The sequence below is a fragment of the Lytechinus pictus genome, chromosome 3, assembly GCF_037042905.1.
Source record: "Lytechinus pictus isolate F3 Inbred chromosome 3, Lp3.0, whole genome shotgun sequence".
In the NCBI taxonomy this organism is placed as follows: Eukaryota; Metazoa; Echinodermata; class Echinoidea; order Temnopleuroida; family Toxopneustidae; genus Lytechinus; species Lytechinus pictus.
This window is the reverse complement of record NC_087247.1, coordinates 76,257,086-76,276,558: the sequence shown is the minus strand read 5'-3', so window position 1 is coordinate 76,276,558 and position 19,473 is coordinate 76,257,086. Positions and strand designations below refer to the sequence as shown.

At 36.4% G+C, this 19,473-nt stretch overlaps 1 protein-coding gene and 1 long non-coding RNA gene across 2 annotated transcripts; both read left to right on the top strand.

Moving 5' to 3' along the window:
- The first annotated feature begins 1,551 nt into the window (after nucleotides 1-1,551).
- On the top strand, nucleotides 1,552-10,318 carry LOC129255793 (uncharacterized). The gene is made up of 2 exons (XM_054894121.2): nucleotides 1,552-1,693; nucleotides 2,599-10,318. The coding sequence occupies exon 2, from the start codon at nucleotides 2,860-2,862 to the stop codon at nucleotides 7,894-7,896; it is 5,037 nt and encodes a 1,678-aa protein (XP_054750096.2). The 5' UTR covers nucleotides 1,552-1,693; nucleotides 2,599-2,859; the 3' UTR covers nucleotides 7,897-10,318.
- Nucleotides 10,319-10,909: 591 nt separating this feature from the next.
- On the top strand, nucleotides 10,910-17,681 carry LOC135153695 (uncharacterized). The gene is made up of 3 exons (XR_010293205.1): nucleotides 10,910-11,070; nucleotides 13,351-13,617; nucleotides 14,389-17,681. It is a non-coding gene; the product is annotated as an uncharacterized LOC135153695 (long non-coding RNA).
- The last annotated feature ends 1,792 nt before the right edge of the window (nucleotides 17,682-19,473 follow it).

Genomic DNA, 19,473 nt, shown 5'->3' with positions numbered 1-19,473 from the left:
GTAAATTGCCAATATTGGCGGGACCTTTCTTTCTTGCTAACATTTGTAGATGAATTGATCAAGAACAGCAGATTTCTGCATACTGGTAATCTCTTTGAATACTTTGAAATCTTTAACTTAGTTTTTGTTTCTTCGTACCTCAAATATGCATGTAAATGTGAGGATTTTTTTTTTTTTTTTTTTTTTTTTTTTTTTTTTTTTTTTAGTCCAAAGTTGGGGGTGCGGTTTATACACGGGTGCGGTTAATACACCGTTACTTACGGTAACTCAACCCTTATAAAAAAAAACCATGGTTTTACAACCGTAATCATGGTATAACCATGGTTAGGGGCGGTTTTACAATGGATCGATGGTAGTCCATGGTTTTAAATTCATAACCAAGGTAAATGTGTGGCGGAAGTGTGGTAATACCATTGTTAAAATACCATAGTTATAATAACATGATAAAAATGTCATTTTATGACGATTTTAAAACCATGGTTATAAAAACCATCATTATACCACAGTTTTAAGAAAGTTAAAAAACAATAGTTATAAAACCATGACAAAATCATCGTTCTACTTTGGTGAAAAAAACCATAGTAATTTAACCATGGTTGTAACCATGGTTTCACAGTAGTATAAAAACAATGGTTATGAAACCTTGGTTTAACTCCCGTTCTACTAAGGTTGGAAATCAATGTTATAAAACCATGATTTAAACCATGGTTTTATGATAGCATAAAAACAGTATTTATAATACCATGGTTAAAATTCCGTTTTACCAAGGTTGAAAACGACGGTTATACACCATGATTTTAACCATGGTTTTAAGATAGTTTGAAAATGATGGTTATATAACCATGGTTTTAACCGTGGTTTAATGAGAGTGTAAAAACAGTGGTTACAAAACCATGGTTAAATTTCCGTTTCACCAAGGTTGAAAACGACGGTTATACACCATGATTTTAACCATGGTTTTAGGATTGTTTGAAAATGATGGTTATATAACCATGGTTTTAACCGTGGTTTAATGAAAGTGTAAAAACAGTGGTTAGAATACCATGGTTAAATTTCTGTTTTACCATGGTTGAAAACGACGGTTATATACACCATGATTTTAACCATGGTTTTATGATAGTTTGAAAATGATGGTTATATAACCATGGTTTTAACCGTGGTTTAATGAAAGTGTAAAAGTTACAATACCATGGTTAAATTTCCGTTTTACCATGGTTGAAAACGACGGTTATACACCCATGATTTTAACCATGGTTTTATGATAGTTTGAAAATGATGGTTATATAATTATGGTTTTAACCGTGGTTTAATGAAAGTGTAAAAACGGTGGTTACAAAATCATGGTTAAATTTCCGTTTTACCAAGGTTGAAAACGACGGTTATACACCATGATTTTAACCATGGTTTTATGATAGTTTGAAAATGATTGTTATATATAACCATATTTTAACCGTGGTTTAATGAAAGTGTTTCGATGATCGAAACTATTTATTTGTTGCAGATACCATAATATATGTTTATAGGTAAAAATCGGTTTCAGCCTAAAATTTCAGCTTCGAAACATGTCATAAAACATCGAGCAACAAGTTTCGACCGAATGCTTGAAATTTCTCCAAAGTAGCAGATTCCGTCTAGGATGAAGCTTGTCCAACAAGTATTATGTAAAACAAAGTTCGTAGTTCCTGCCAAAGAAGTAAGTGTGCTTAAATATTGTTTTAAAAGGTTTTCTGAGCCAATTATCTAAAATGTAAAATTGAAAATGAAGAAAACCTTCACGTGGTTAAATGTTCATTTGCATAAATTTTGCATACTGTGAGGTCGCCGTATAGATAACAGAATGCGACATGTCTTGTATGAAAAAAAGGTATAAAATTCATTGTTTTATACTTGTCAAGGAAAAGGAGAACGGAAAGAAATAATTGAGTTGAGGAGAAATTATTTTGATGATAATTATTTTAGAAATCACATTAGTTTCTTTGGATATGTAAGCTACGTAGATTTGGGACATGAAACCAAAACTGAAGTTAGCACTAAATTTGCATTGTTTATATAAAGCAATGAGTAGTAATGTCCAGGGTTTATGAAAGCTTATATATCTATGGAATATTATTGACAGAGATATTATAGAAGCATTTCAGATTGATAAAATAACTGTGTATTATGAATCAAACTAGACCAAAGCAATTTAATGTGGCTAGTCAAAGGAATTTAAGCAAACTTTTAAAGAGTTGTTTTGAGTAGGATTTACAATTTGTCAAGTGAAATATTTATACTTAAATTCAAGTTGAATTTATTGTATTTTCCTGGAGATTTATTTTCCAGTGCAAACACCAAAAGGATTACTGATGTAGCTTTTTCTTGAATATTTGCTAGGAAAATAATGCAGATATTTCATGAAGATAATTATGATTACTACTGATAATTTTATGGTCCTTTTGCAAGTTAAGATAGAGCTGTCAAAAGTCAATAATCACACATAGAGACATGGTTTGATGTTTTATTCAGGTTCATCATTTATTTTGAGAAAGTACTATTCAAAGTGTGATTTAATCTAGACAAAATAGTCTAATTTCCGGTTCAATTGTTTGTTCTTTACAGATTGAATTTTTTGTTCTTCATAAACCATAAACCATATTCAATTTCTGGTGGAACTTCGCTGAGTTGTTACTACGATGGCGGAGGACAAGAAGTCGCTGAAACTCAAGAGAAGGGGAGCGAAAGCCAGGCTCACCAGACACAGTAACGGTCTTCAGATTTTGCTTAATAATAGCAGAGAAGTGCCAGAAATTCAGTCTGCATATATATAGCAAGTTTGAGCAAGCATATGGAGACCTACAAGAAACCCATGAGAACTTTACTATGACTATTGATGATGATGCTGAGTTTGAGATAGAGGAACAGTGGATGGGTGATTGCCAGAAAGAATTCCTGAAATTGCAGATAGAGGTTACAGATTACTGTTCTCAAACCAGCTCAGGAGTCAAGACGCCAACAGAACAAGTACTACCACAGTCAGAGATGCCGCCAATGCAGGGAGGGTCTCCTATACCTCCAGAATCGGCAATCTTGTATCCCCCTCCACTGCAAAACCGAGACACTTCTCCAGGTATGTCAGATGCTAGATGCAGTTTTAAGGTGGAGAAGCCGAAGTTACCCAAGTTTGCTGGAGATGTTCGGGACTATGAGATATTCAGATCAGACTTCGTTCACATGGTTGATTCGCGTTATGGAAAACGTGATGCAATGACAATCCTGAGAAGCTGTCTCGTTGGCCGTGCACACGACTTAATCCAAGGCATAGGTCAGGATTATGATGCTGCCTGGGATCTATTAGATTCCATGTATGGAGATGCTAGAATTGTTGCTGATACAATAATCAATGACCTGAGCAAATTCAAACCACTGAAAGAGAACGAAGACAACAAATTTTGTGAGTTTGTCAACCTTGTGAGAAGAAGCTATAACATCCTTAAGCTAGTTGGAAAGAAGGGTGACATGGACAACAGTCACATGTTAGCAACCATAGAGAGAAAATTGTGCGCAGTTGATAGGAAGAATTGGTTTAGATACCAAGAATCAGAGAAGCAAGCTGCAAGCTTTGAAACTTTGTTGACATGGCTGAACCTGGAAATGAAAGCTAGGATGAGAGCTTCAGCACCATTGAGATCACAGATGCAAAGTGAAGGAAAGTCTGCAAATGTTCATCATTTGTCATACAAAGAAAAGAGCAAACCAGACCATAGTGATAGATACCATGCAGAGCAGCCACGAGACAGAGCTCAGAGACAACATCGCTGCTGGCATTGCAAGACTGATGAGCACTGGGTAGATCAGTGTAAGCGTATAATCTCCATGGCTGCCCCAGAAAGACTGAAGTTCTTCAAGGAAAATAGATGCTGCTTTAGCTGCCTAAAGAAAGCAGGGAAAAACCACTACATGGCAAACTGTAGGAGAAGGCAGAAATGTTCAGAGCACGGGTGCACTTACTATCACCATCCTTTGTTGCACTTTGAAGCGAGTCAACAGATGGAAAATGAGAGCAGTAAAAATGACATTAACGTTGCGACTACAGTTGGAGCATCGTTGCTGCCAATCTTATCCATAGACATTGACAGTGATACCAGAGCAAATGTCCTGTTAGATAGCGGCTCACAAGTTAGTTTGATAAAAAATTCACTCGCCGAGAGACTCCAGTTGAAAGGCACCAAAACGAGCATCACAATAAAGAAGCTTGGCGAAGATGAAGAAGAGTTAGAGACTTTCAGATATAGAGTGCCGATTAGAGAAGCAAACACAACCAAGAAACACCAGATTATTGAAGTTGTCGGCGTACCTTCAATAACAGAGGAAGAAGCTGTTAGTCTGAAAGACCTCAAAGATCAATTTGATATCCCTAACCTGAACAGAGATAATGGACCAGTGGAGATCTTGATTGGAATAGATCATCCAAGATACATAGTAGGTGGTAAACTAAAGAAGAGAGGTAACTGCATAGCAAGAAAAACTCCATTAGGATGGGTAATCTTTGGTGCCACAGAGAAGCGAACCATGTGTGTCAATGTCCTTCACGTAGCAGTTCAGAGTCCAGATTTGTCAGAATTTTGGCGAATGGAATCTCAAGGTGTAAGTTGTCAGTGCCAAGAGACTAAGTTAACCCTTGATGAACAGAAAGAGGAAGAGATCATCAGAGCTTCTTCACAGAAGAAAGGAAAGCAGTGGGAAATAGGTTATCCATGGCAAAGGGATCCTAATGAACTCCCAGATAATAAGAGTCAAGCAGTGAAAATCCTTGAGTCAACTGAAAAAAGACTTTCTAGAAACCCAGAGCACGCAGAAGCTTACAACAAGCAAATCCATGAACTGGAAGAAATGGGGTTTGCTAAGAAACTCACAGCAGCAGACATCGAGAAGTATGAAGGACCAGTTCATTACATATCACATCATGCTATTGTAAGACCAGAAAAAAAGAGCACCCCTATCAGAATTGTTTTTAATTCTTCTGCATCTTACCAAGGTCATCGGTTAAATGAATACTGGATGAAAGGTCCTGATCTCTTGAACAGTTTGGTCGGAGTGCTCCTGAGATTCAGGGAAAATGAAGTGGCCTTATGTGGGGATATCTCTAAGATGTACCATCGTGTGTCAATCCCAGAGATAGATCAACATGTCCATAGGTTCTTATGGAGAGACCTGGATGGGAACAGAGAACCTGATGTCTACATGATGAAGGTTGTCACTTTCGGTGACAAACCAGCACCAGCAATCGCCCAGACTGCTCTGAAGCTTACAGCAGAACAAGGAGAGTGTACACATCCTCATGCTGCTTCTGTTTTGAAAAGGAATGTGTATATGGATGACATTTGCGACTCTGTACAGACTGTAGATGAAGCCAGGAAACTAAGTGCAGAGATAGATGAAGTGTTAAATGACGGAGGCTTCAAAGTTAAAGGGTGGATTTCCAATGAATCTGATGTGGGAGACCTCACCCAAGGAAAGATGAAATTACTAGATGACATAGCTGAGGAGAAGGTCCTAGGAGTAGTTTGGGACAGAGAAAATGACACCTTCTCATACAAAGTAAAGCTTAGAGACAGTGTACTGAATTCAAGAATAGATGGAGAGTGTCAAGAAAGATTAACTAAGAGGAAAATCCTCTGTCAAATCGCCCACATATTTGATCCCATAGGATTTGCTGCCCCAGTGATTGTTAGAGCCAAGATAGGGATGCAGAAATTGTGGCAAAGAGGCTACAACTGGGACGACCCTCTTACTGAAAAGGAAGATGCGGACTGGAGGCTTCTGTTCGAGGAAATGAAAGGATTGAATGAAGTATCTCTCGAAAGATGTCTAACACCTCCTGAAGCTCAAGGTAAACCAGTGTTGTGCATTTTCTCTGATGCATCAGAAAATGCATACGGTGCATGTGCATATCTAAGGTGGCAAACCGGAGATGGCAAGTTCGAGACTCGCTTTGTTGCATCCAAGTCAAAGGTAGCACCATTAAAGACATTGACAATACCCAGATTGGAGCTACAAGCCGCCGTATTAGCTGCCAGACTGTACAAGTCGATCACTGAAGAGATGAGATTAGAGGTTGAGAAAGTGATGCTCTTCACCGACAGCATGATAACTCTACAGTGGATCAAGTCTTCGGCCAGGATATATAAGCCTTTTGTGTCAAGCAGAATAGGGGAGATTCAGACTCTCACTGATCCCTCAAGCTGGAAACATATACCTGGTGAAGATAACCCAGCAGACAAAGTGTCAAGAGGAATTGCAGTAAACGACCTTATGAATGAATGGAAGTGCGGTCCTAGATTCCTGCATGTTGACGAAACAGAGTGGCCAGTAGACAAGGTGAATATTGATCAGAGTCTTGAGAATCTAGAGAGACGAAAGACGAATCAGAAGGTATTAGTTGTCAACGTGTCAGTTGCCCCCATCGAATCTGAACGTTTCTCAAGTTGGCGAAAGTTAGTAAGAGTGACTGCCTACGTTTTCAGATTTGTGCGGATTCTTAAGTCAAAGCTCAAGAAAGAATCCATGCCAGATGCTGATGTGACGTTAGCCCCAGCAGAGTTGAAGAAAGCTGAGCTATATTGGACAAAGGAAGCGCAAAGGGGTCTGAAAAGCAGATTTGAGAGAGGAGAGTTCAGAACCCTTACCCCTTTCGTTGACAACGAAGGAGTAATCAGAGTAGGAGGAAGAGTTGAGAACTTAGTAACATCATATGAATCTAAACATCCAGCTCTGCTCCCAGGTTCCCATCACATAGCTCTTCTTTTCACACGTCACATTCATGAGATTGGACACCCAGGTATTGAGACGACAACCGCCAAGGCGAGACGCAAGTTTTGGATCTTACAAGGACATCGTTTGGCGAAAACCGTCAAGCATCGCTGTGTTAAATGCAGGTCAACAGAATGTAAGCGTGAGACCCAGAAGATGGCTGATTTACCCAGTAGTCGTGTCGCACCTCACACTCCACCATTTCATTACACCTCCTGTGACTATTTTGGCCCCTTTCAAGTAAAGGTTGGTCGTAATAAGAGGGCCAAACATTATGGTGTAATCTTTACATGTCTAAATACGCGTGCCGTTCATCTGGAAATCGCAACAGATTGTTCAACAATGGAATTTCTCCAAGTCCTAAGGAGATTCTTAGCAGTGAGGGGACGACCAGCTCAGATCCTTAGCGACAATGGAACTCAATTTGTGGGAGCTCAACGCGAACTTCGCGAGATGATATCGGGATGGAGTGAAGATGAGCTCAAAGATTTCTGTGCAGATAAGGGGATACAGTGGAAGTTCATCACCCCTAATGCACCCCACCAAAATGGGTGCGCTGAATCTCTTGTTAAAAGTGCCAAAATATCAATCAAAAAAGCAATTGGTGAGCAAGTGCTCACACCATTTGAGTTGTATACATGCTTTCTTGAAGTAGCTAATCTTATGAATGAGAGACCGATAGGACGGAAATGCAATGACCCAGATGATGGAAATTATTTGTGTCCAAATGATATGTTGTTAGGTAGGTCTTCTAGAAATGTTCCCCAGGGTCCATTTAAGCAAACAAAGAATCCTCGCGATCGCGTAGAATTTGTCCAGCAAATAGTGGATTCATTTTGGAAGCAGTGGTCTCAAAACGTCCTACCACTTCTAGTACCATGTAGAAAGTGGAACACGGATCGAAGGAACGTTAGAGTTGGTGACGTCGTAATGACTGCAGAGAGCAATGCAATTCGTGGAAAGTGGACTATAGCAAGAATCATTCAGGTTTATCCGGGACCTGATGGTAAAGTTCGAAATGTGAAGCTAAAAACTGTTTCCGGAGAGTATCGTAGACCCATTACAAAACTAGCGGTTATCTACCCAACAGAAGGTTATATTGACTAAATTAAAGACTTTGAGACTGAACGTTCATTTCAGCTGAATTCGTTGAAAATTATTGATATGTTATACATGTATTTATTCATTTGCATGTCATATGATATATTTGTTTGAGAAATTTCAAGTTTTCAAAAGGTCTCCTCTTCCGGAGGGGCGGGAGGATGTTTCGATGATCGAAACTATTTATTTGTTGCAGATACCATAATATATGTTTATAGGTAAAAATCGGTTTCAGCCTAAAATTTCAGCTTCGAAACATGTCATAAAACATCGAGCAACAAGTTTCGACCGAATGCTTGAAATTTCTCCAAAGTAGCAGATTCCGTCTAGGATGAAGCTTGTCCAACAAGTATTATGTAAAACAAAGTTCGTAGTTCCTGCCAAAGAAGTAAGTGTGCTTAAATATTGTTTTAAAAGGTTTTCTGAGCCAATTATCTAAAATGTAAAATTGAAAATGAAGAAAACCTTCACGTGGTTAAATGTTCATTTGCATAAATTTTGCATACTGTGAGGTCGCCGTATAGATAACAGAATGCGACATGTCTTGTATGAAAAAAAGGTATAAAATTCATTGTTTTATACTTGTCAAGGAAAAGGAGAACGGAAAGAAATAATTGAGTTGAGGAGAAATTATTTTGATGATAATTATTTTAGAAATCACATTAGTTTCTTTGGATATGTAAGCTACGTAGATTTGGGACATGAAACCAAAACTGAAGTTAGCACTAAATTTGCATTGTTTATATAAAGCAATGAGTAGTAATGTCCAGGGTTTATGAAAGCTTATATATCTATGGAATATTATTGACAGAGATATTATAGAAGCATTTCAGATTGATAAAATAACTGTGTATTATGAATCAAACTAGACCAAAGCAATTTAATGTGGCTAGTCAAAGGAATTTAAGCAAACTTTTAAAGAGTTGTTTTGAGTAGGATTTACAATTTGTCAAGTGAAATATTTATACTTAAATTCAAGTTGAATTTATTGTATTTTCCTGGAGATTTATTTTCCAGTGCAAACACCAAAAGGATTACTGATGTAGCTTTTTCTTGAATATTTGCTAGGAAAATAATGCAGATATTTCATGAAGATAATTATGATTACTACTGATAATTTTATGGTCCTTTTGCAAGTTAAGATAGAGCTGTCAAAAGTCAATAATCACACATAGAGACATGGTTTGATGTTTTATTCAGGTTCATCATTTATTTTGAGAAAGTACTATTCAAAGTGTGATTTAATCTAGACAAAATAGTCTAATTTCCGGTTCAATTGTTTGTTCTTTACAGATTGAATTTTTTGTTCTTCATAAACCATAAACCAGAAAGTGTAAAAACATTGGTTACAAGACCATGGTTAAACATTCGTCTTAGCAAGGTTGAAAACAACGGTTATAAACCAAAATTTTAACCATGGTTTTAAGATAGTTTGAAAACGATGATTATATAACCATGGTTTTAACCGTGGTTTAATGAAAGTGTAAAAACAGTGGTTACAAAACCATGGTTAAATTTGCGTTTTACCAAGGTTGAAAACGACGGTTATACACCATGATTTTAACCATGGTTTTATGATAGTTTGAAAATGATTGTTATATAGCCATGATTTTAACCGTGGTTTAATGAAAGTGTAAAAACAGTGGTTACAATACCATGGTTAAATTTCCGTTTTACCATGGTTGAAAACGATGGTGATACACCATGATTTTAACCATTGTTTTATGATAGTTTGAAAATGATTGTTATATAACCATGGTTTTATCCGTGGTTCAATGAAAGTGTAAAAACAGTGGTTACAATACCATGGTTAAATTTCCGTTTTACCATGGTTGAAAACGATGGTTATACACCATGATTTTAACCATGGTTTTATAATAGTTTGAAAATTATGGTTATATAACCATGGTTTTAACCGTGGTTTTATGAAAGTGTAAAAACAGTGGTTACAATACCATGGTTAAATTTCCGTTTCACCATGGTTGAAAACGACGGTTATACACCATGATTTTAACCATGGTTTTATGATAGTTTGAAAATTATGGTTATATAACCATGGTTTTAACCGTGGTTTAATGAAAGTGTCAAAACAGTGGTTACAAAACCATGGTTAAACATTCGTCTTAGCAAGGTTGAAAACGACGGTTATAAACCATGATTTTAACCATGGTTTTAAGATAGTTTGAAAATGATGGTTATATAACCATGGTTTTAACCGTGGTTTAATGAAAGTGTAAAAACAGTGGTTACAAAACCATGGTTAAATTTGCGTTTTACCAAGGTTGAAAACGACGGTTATACACCATGATTTTAACCATGGTTTTATGATAGTTTGAAAATGATTGTTATATAACCATGGTTTTAACCGTGGTTTAATGAAAGTGTAAAAACATTGGTTACAAAAAGCATGATTAAATTCCCGTTTTACCAAGGTACTAACTTTGTTAGTCTGGGCCTATAAAGCTTGTCACGACTAACTCAGCTGTGGACTAACGAAGGTTTTTCATTACTCGTATTTCGTAAAAAGACAGGCTTTACTAACACCATTTGTGGTTTCTGACTAACTAACTTTCGGCCATCCAAAGGCATGACTAAAATTATAAAGGCCTGCGACCTGAATTACTAACTAAGCAGGGCCGTTGTTGTTGATCTTGAAGGTAGTCGGGCCGGGGGTGGCCGCTGGTGTTTTTTTTTTTTTTTAATAGAACTATATTATCTTTTTGTATAATTTCAAAATATGTCTGCCCAGTCATAAACATTGTCTGTCTATACGTATATATATATCATTTGTCATTTTGAACCTGTCTACTTTATAATTGTGTTCAACACGAATTTCGCGCATTCCCCGCCTGCCCCCCCCCCCCCACCCCTCCCGCTCATTTTCGCGCCCTTTTTTATGCGCGTCGATGTACTAGTAGTACCACCGAGTACCACATGTGTAACTCACAACCCGCACATGTATGCTATACACACCATAGACAAATGCACACACACGTACACACGTACGCCGCGCCGTGCGTGCAGAATAGATACAATCAGCTTAATGCTGCGCTTCGAAGGCCAAGGGCTAGCTAAGCTTCAAGTTCATGAAATTCAGGCAATTAACTGCATTCAACTAATTTTTTAACTGAAACTATAGGAGAACAGACAAATTATGGAACTGTCAGGAGATAGTTAACGGTAAGTAAGCTTATCTAATCAGTAATCTGTTGGGCATTCTCGTGAATTAGTCCACTCCTGGCACCTCCTTGGCCTTGCATGACTCGGAAATTGAACACTCGGCGGATTGTGCGCGTACCGTACCAAGGCCGAGTAGAACCGTACGGTACTGCACTCTGCAGCAGGCAGTGTCACTGTCAGTGCAGTGGATTATTTCAAGAGTTTGCCTTAGTCTGTAATGTTGCTGCATTTATTTTGATTAGGAGTGTTGCATGGGTCTAGAAATGTATTCTGACTTCAACTTGAAGTTGAAGCCAGGCATTGGGGCTGGCTACATGTAGGGCCTAAAAGTTATTTATGGCTATATATTATAGGCTTGGGCTTGCCTTGGACTTTGCCTTTGGACTAGATTTATTATTATGGTGGAACACGTCGTACTCATACTCATAGCCTAGTCCCGGCCCTAGCCTAGGCCTAACTTAGGCTAGCGCTTGGCCTACCTGAAAAAAAAAATTGTTGGCTGCCATCGAGTATGAAGAAAAATTTTGTACTAGATCTCCTACTGGCTTAATTAACGTTAGACTATCGACTAGGGTCTAGATCTAGATCTAGGCCTATACTTTAACTTTTTAAAGTTTACGTTAACGGTTAGAGTACGGTGTCGGTGGTCCTAATTAATGTTATACTTTTGAACGGCAACAGCATTCAGTCCACTGATCTGTATTCTTTTTTTTTGATGGGTCTAGTCTCTAGGCCTAGGCTACAGACTGCTACTGCGGGTTAATTAGTCCTCATTTAATTAGTAATACTTGATCAATGGATCAGCTAGCTGCAAAGTAGTATGTTTTAATAAATCCTTTATTTTTAAGCGGGAGTACAATTCATATGTCTGTATATGTTTTTCCATGTGAAAATCTGTTTTTTTTTGTGGTAAGTTCAGAGTGTGGTTGTGGGAACGTGGCTGGCTCCTTGTTTCGACGATTTCTACAGCATGCATGCACATTACGATAGTAGATCTACACAGTTGTACACAATTAACTGAAAGATATGCACATTTTCCTAGCCATAGCGGCGATGATTGTTACCAAAAGAAAAGTAATGCCAATAGTTCTAGTGTTTACTTTCGAGTCTCCTTGGTATTTTCATATATAGGCCCTACAACTATTCATGAAAAATCCGAGGCCAAACCACGTAATGTGGAATTTCGTCACAAATGGGTTAAGTTATTAATTTAGGAAGTGTTGTTCCATATGTGTCACTAATAGTGGAATTGTCTGAAATTTGTATGAATTTTAAGTATGGTTGGTTATTATGAAATGAATGAATTTTCATGTGATGAAAAATGGAAATACCATCGCTGGACCGTTGTGTCGTAATAGTACTGTATCTTAATTTCAAATCAAAATTTTTAATAGACTACAATACAATTTTCTTTCCTGGTAGCGGGAAGTTAAAGGGATGGTCCAGGCTGAAAATATTTATATCTAAAAGTATATAAATGGAGTAAAATTCACAGAGTAAAATGCTGAAAATTTCATCAAACTTGGATATCAAATAACAAAGTTATTGATTTTCAAAGTTTATCAATATTTTTTGGAATATGCACATCATCATGAATATTCAATAGGTGGGCTGATGATGTCACATTTCAATTTTTTCTTATGTCATTACATGACATCGTAAATGTTTAATTTTTTCATACATGTGTAAATTATGTGTCTCCATTATGATGAAATAAGTTGAGGCAATAAATAAATAGTCCACTTAATCAGTTGTCAATCCAATTGTTTTAGTTCTTGGTAGCAATTTTTTTTATTAAACCAAATTTCACATAATAAAACACAAAAGAACAAGTGGGGATATGACATCACCAGCCAACCTAATGAATATTCATAAAGACATGCCTAGAACTGTTTCACCGGAATAATATCATTTGAAATTCAAAAACTTTATTTGTTATTCGATTTTGATTAAATTTTTAGCATTTTGCTCTGTAAATTTTCTTCTATTTATTGAGATATAAATATTTCCAGCCTGGACTATCCCTTCAATTTTACTAATATTCGAAGACAGGAAACTAATACTAGAAAAAAAGATAAATTAATGGAATATGTATCACCAAACCCAGACAAACATTGGAATATGTCTTGTTTGCCTCTTGCATCGAGGCAAAAACTGAATATTTGTGTCCATGTACATGCAATATCTTTTGATTACACACATTTATCCTGAAAGCTCTTTGCATACATTATTTATTCAAAATTCAGGTTTAGTAAGAAAATCAATTACTTTTCATTCCAGGTACAAATTTTTATTGATATATGGCCAAAATCAAAGAAGGGTGTTGGTAACCAACAAGTCAGAGGAGACCTCAAAACAGGAGCTGCTTAGGGTGGTGTGCACAACATTTGGAGTGAAAGAAGAAGATATTTTTCCTGCAGACATGGCAAGACAAATTCTACGATTTTGCAGACATGGAAGAGGACGAACTTGTGACAGGGCCATTGAGAGTAAAAATTACAAACTACCTGTGGTCCTCGGTGCACAGCAACTGGTGAATGGTGGAGAGTAAGTATCTGGTACCAAACAGAAACCCCAATTAACTCTCAATGTGCCATAGTCTTGCCCAAGTGCATGCCATTTAATTTCTTTGGCAATTGATTCATCCTTCTAGATAAATATTTTACTTGATAATGGCCAAACTTAAAGGCATTTCTCTTTTTCACATGACATAGTTATATATGAGACTCAACCAGAAGGATTATTAAAGAGGATTAGAACTTGGCCAGTAAAAACGCTTTAAACGTGTATGGGGCACCTTAAGAGTTGATGAATTAAGTAAATGTGAGTAAATGCATAAAATATGAGAATATTTCTTGCATTATAACTTACTAATGTTTGAGTATCACTATTGATGCAGGAATCTTACAGTGGCTACATTGTTGTGACATTTTGTAATGCATTTCTCTGTTAGATTTTACCTAAAGTTAATTTTTTAGTCTAATTCGCATGTATATGGTTCTGCTATGGTCTTTCACCAAATGTTAACTGGTACAGTGTGTTTGTGACAGATAGTCGCAAAGTGTGACCAAGTGGAGCTTTTCTGTTCTTGTCTTTGGCAACAAGACTGGCGTATCGTTGCATAAAACTTGCTATTATATTAAAATTTGCTGTAAATATCTATTAAGGACTCGGATGAAAAGTGATTTGACAGAAACTAAATGAATGAGGATTCTAAATCTATTTGTTTTTTCTTTTTTAAGTATAATTTTTTATTCTTTGTTTTTTCTTTTTTTAAGTATAATTTTTTATTCTTTCCAAATCTGACACTGTTGCAAGGCACATAGAGTGGATGAGCACTGAAAAAAAGGCAGCCAGACTTCAAGAGAGTTGAGTTCTGCATGCAGAAGACACTGGCAGACAGAAGGGCATGGATCATAAATTCTGTCCCTCGGCCAAGGATCACTGATGACCGACTGAAGTATCCTTGGCTCTTTGATGAGGATCAGGTAATCTATGCAGAGTTTTCTCACCAGATTTTGAAATATACTGAATATCCCGAGATTGATTGAATGCTGACGGACGTTGATAGAGTTGCTTACTCAATGTTTCCCTATTACAGTGATTTACAGAATGTATTGGAAACTTCTAACTCCACATGGATTATCCAAACTTGCTCATAAACTTAATTTATTCAAGACTGCGTAAGGTGTGAACTTCATATGTGGTCCTTGTATGTAAAATTCAGGTTATTTTCTTGTCAAAGCAATATCACCTAAACAGCTTGAGGTATGGATGTAAAAACTTGATGTTTAACATGTACCATCATTAGGAAGACGATTTGAATGGATTTTGGAATATGTAGGTCAAAGGTCAATTTGTGAAATTTATTTGTTTAAACACATGGGCCCGTATTCTGATAGCAGGTTTAATTTAACCCTAGTCTAAAGTTAACCCTAGTTTAATTAAACCTCCTCTAAACCTCACCTCTGGTCCAAGTGTAGTTTAATTATTTTGGTATTCTGATAGCCGGGTTTAACTAAACCTGGGTTAAACCCGGGTTTTAAATTCTTTTTGAAAATAATAACCCTCTTTTAACCAAGACTAGCACCTTTTTGGTAAATTACTGCTGCAGGGGTGATTGCAACAAAGTTGAAAAAATGGCACTAAAGTCGTTTTTTCTTTAAAAAATTGATATTATGGAAACTAATAACAACTATTGTAGTGAAAGAAAAGCATTCATCACCAATATATGGTAAGAAATTTTCATTTCAATTATATTTATTTTTGTTAATTACTAAAACATTTCAACCCCAAACCGAGTGACCTGCACAGTTTTTTGAGTATCAGTCCCATTTATTTATTTTCATGTTTGTCAAAATCTAAATTGAATAGATTCCCCTCAACCACTCTAGACTAGAGTCTAGACCCTAGTCCTAGATCTAAAACAATAAGCTAAGAGGTCGACGTCTTTATTCTAACTTTAAGTAAGGGAATTTTTTTATAACTTTTGAGAGTAGTCTTGGGTCTAAATAGGCCTATAGTTAGATCTGGCCTAGGCCCAATTGTTTGGAGGAGAATTGAACATAGTTTTTACTAACTAAGTTAGGCCTAGGCCTATTTGATTTTTTTTTTACTTTCCTGAAGCAAAACATAGTCTAGTGAGTTAGTGGAGCAACCAAGACTGAAGATAAATATTGGTCTAGGCCTAGAACAGCATTCATGACTTAGGCTGGCTTAGCTTAGGGACAGGGATAGATTATAGTACTATTCTAAAGTAACCTTAGGCATAGGCTAGATCTAGTGGAATGGATCTGATTTGTCTTAGACAAAAAGCTTTGAACAGTCTCTGTATTGGTTGTTCCGCTGAATTATGACACTCTACGTTGGCCTCTCTCACTAAGGCAATGTTATATGACAGTAAAATGTCAGAATTTTTAAAATAAATCCCCAGAAACAACGGTTATTCCTGTCTACAGACAGTACAGTGTTAGATCTGATTATCGCTGCATTGCTTGCCAAGTAACTGGGCCTGGCTAAATTTAGAATTAGTCCAAGACATCTCTCTACTCCTGTTTTAGGTCCATATCTGTTTCTTTGAAGAGTTTTTTATTTAAACATTTTTGGGGACTCGTTTAGGTTTCCAGATCCAGGACTAGAAAACAGGCCCAAACCTAGACCAACAGCTCAGTCTTGACTAACCCAGGGAGCTCCCTGGGTTAAGTCTTGACTAGACTAGGCCTGGCCTAGATTTATGTAAGAATTTAGATCTAGGCCTAGGCCTAACGTTAGTCTGTGCTATATATTCATTCTAGATTTCTAGCCTAGCCCTAACTGGCTGATCTAGTCTACTGTATGATCTAGAATCTCTAACGCTGGCCTAGATCTAGACTAAATAACTTAGACTAAAAGTTAAACCCTATCTAGACCTAGAACTAGATCTATATCAATGTAATACATGTAATAGGTCTAGATCTAGAGATTTGTAGACTCTCAACATGCTCAATGTAGATTCTAAATAAATAAAAAAGTAAATGTTGGCTAGTCTCGAGGCTAGTCTACAGTAGATCTAATCATCTAACGTTAGGCCTTAAAATAAATTAGGCTGGAGATCTAACGTTGGATTATTTCTATTACTAGATCTAAAGGATCTAGACCTAGATCTAAAGCTAGGGACTGTAGTGGGACTGTAGTTCGAGATCTAAAGTTAGAGGTCTAGCAACCCCCTTAAAACTAGTACTAAGCCTACAGCTACATGTTGTTCTCTGTGTAGCCAAACAACAGTTAGCATTGTCTTAATCTTATTTTGGTTTGTGTAGTTACCGTACAAACACATATTTTGATGAATGAGAAAATGTGCCTTGCAGATTATTTTACCTCAAGTCAAAACCTCGTGTTCTAAATTTCATGAGCATACATGTAGGCCTATGTCATAAAATGAAGAAGCAGTTCAATCCATTAGATGTGTTTACACATTTATTGATTTAATATGCTGTCACCATGGCAACACAGTTTCCAACACACACAAATATATGTCTTGCAGATCTATACCTCAAAACCAATGTGTGAGCCAACTTTTATAAGAATTAGTTGAAAACTAATGAAGGAGTTCAGATTTTCACCTAATTTCATTATGTAATATGTTGTTACCATGGCAACATGATTTCTCATACATACAAAAATATGTCTTGCACATCTTCAACTTAAGACTAATGTGTGTGCCAAATTTTATGAGCATTGGCTGAAAAAAGATGGGAGTTCGAACTACCAAATTCTCACCTTATTTTCTTTATTTGATATGTTGTTACCATGGCAACACGATTTCTGATACAGACAAAAATATATCTTGGACATCTTCACCTCAACATTAATGTATGTGCCAAATTTCATGAGAATTGGTTAAAAACTGAGGAAGTAGTTGGAACAGCAAGATTTATACATAGTTTTTGCCATAATATACCGTTACCATGGCAACACAATTTCCGACACATGGAAATATGTGTCTTGCACATCTTTACCTCAAAACCAATGTGTGAGCCAACTTTCTTGAGAATTGGTAGAAAACTGATAAAAGTATTTTAAACGGCAAAATTTTTGCCATAATATACTGTTTCCATGGCAACACAATTTCCAAAAAAGAAAAAAAAAATTCTTACACCTCCTTACCTTGAGAACAATGTGTGTTCCTAATTCCATGAAAATCGGTTAAAAACTGAGGAAGTAGCTTGCAATGCAATATAGGCATACATTCTAAAAAAATTGTTGGCCATGATTTGTTGGATTTAAACCAGGCTTAAACTACCCCCAGCGCGAGTTTAACTTTTTGAAGATTTATTACCACACTTAGACCAGGGTTAACTTAAACCTTGCTATCGGAATACGAAACTTAAACCTAGGTTTAAATATGGCAGTTTATTACCACACTTAGACCAGGGTTAAGTTAAACCACGCTATCAGAATACGGGCCATTGTCACCTTAACAATTTGAAATATAAATGTGAAACTTGGTGCTAACATGTACCACTATAGGAGATGATCTGGATATATTTTGGAATATGTAGCTCGAAAGTAAATTTGTGAAATTCAGGTAATATCTTTGTTAATGCAATGTCACCTTAACAGTATGAAATATGGATGTAAAACCTGCTAGCATGTATCACTGGGAAGAGGATGCATTGAGTAGTGTATGTTTCATTGACTGTTTTTGAAAATTTGACTCAATGTCTCTAATCTTCAAATTAAAGGTCTAGTCCACCCCAGGAAAATGCTGATTTGAATAAATAGAGAAAAATCAAACTAGCATGAAATTTTAAAGTTTCGCTTATTTTCAACAAAACAGTGATATGCACAACTAGGTGAGCCAATGATGTCACTCACTATTTCTTTTGTTTTTTATTGTTTGAATTATACAATATTTCAATTTTTACGAATTTGATGATTTGGACCTCCTTGCCTGAAGCACAAAATGTTAAAATAATTGAATTCCACGTGTTCAGGGACGAATGAAACTTCATTTCACATGACAATGACGAGAAAATCAAAATATTTCATACTTCATATAATAAAATACAAAAGAAATAGTGGGTGAGTGATGTCATCAGTTCCCTCATTTGCATACCGACTGAGGTGTGCATATAAGCGTTTTGTGAAATGAAGCAAAACTTTAAAATGTCATAACTTTCTTATTTTACTTCCGATTTTGATGAAATTTTCAGTGTTATGCTTGTTGAATTTTTCTCTTTTTATTAAAATCAAGGTTTTTTTTTTTTTTTTTTTTTTGGGGGGGGGTGGACTTGTCCTTTAATCTTGCCATATCTGTGTTACCTCTGTGTGTGAAAAGTACATTAATTTATTTAGTTTATTCAGGGATTTTTTTTTGTATATACATATAGTCTTTCTACCTTGTCTTCTCAGTCAAACCAAATCTTATAAGATCAACAGCAAAAAAAAAAACAGTTTTCAGGAGTATATGACATCATTCTGCATTCCATACTTAATTAAGCTTGACATATCTGTGCTAACTCTTAATTTATTTAGAATATTTATGATTGTTTAATGCCTCCGCCAACGAAGTGGCCGGAGGCATTACGTTTTCGGGTCGTCCGTACGTCCGTCCCGTTTTGTTTTGTCGAAATCTCAAGAACCGTGGAGTGGTTTTACATCAAACTTGGTATGAGGGTATATCCTGGGGGGATAATACTTTGTTTTGATTTTATGGTCACGGGTGAAAGGTCACAGAGGTCGTTATATACCTTAAAATGTCCTGTTCTTGTGATAACTTAACCATTGGAGCTAATAACTTCAAACTTGGTACATTCTTTATATACATAATAGAGGGAGAATGATCTGATTGGATTTTGGGGTCACATGGTCAAAGGTCACAGAGGTCAGTATGCCTTAAAATATCTTGTTCTTGTGTAACTA

What these genes read in the sequence shown, in the direction of transcription:
- LOC129255793 (XM_054894121.2), top strand. Translation starts at nt 2,860, where the DNA reads ATGACTATTGATGATGATGCTGAGTTTGAGATAGAGGAACAGTGGATG.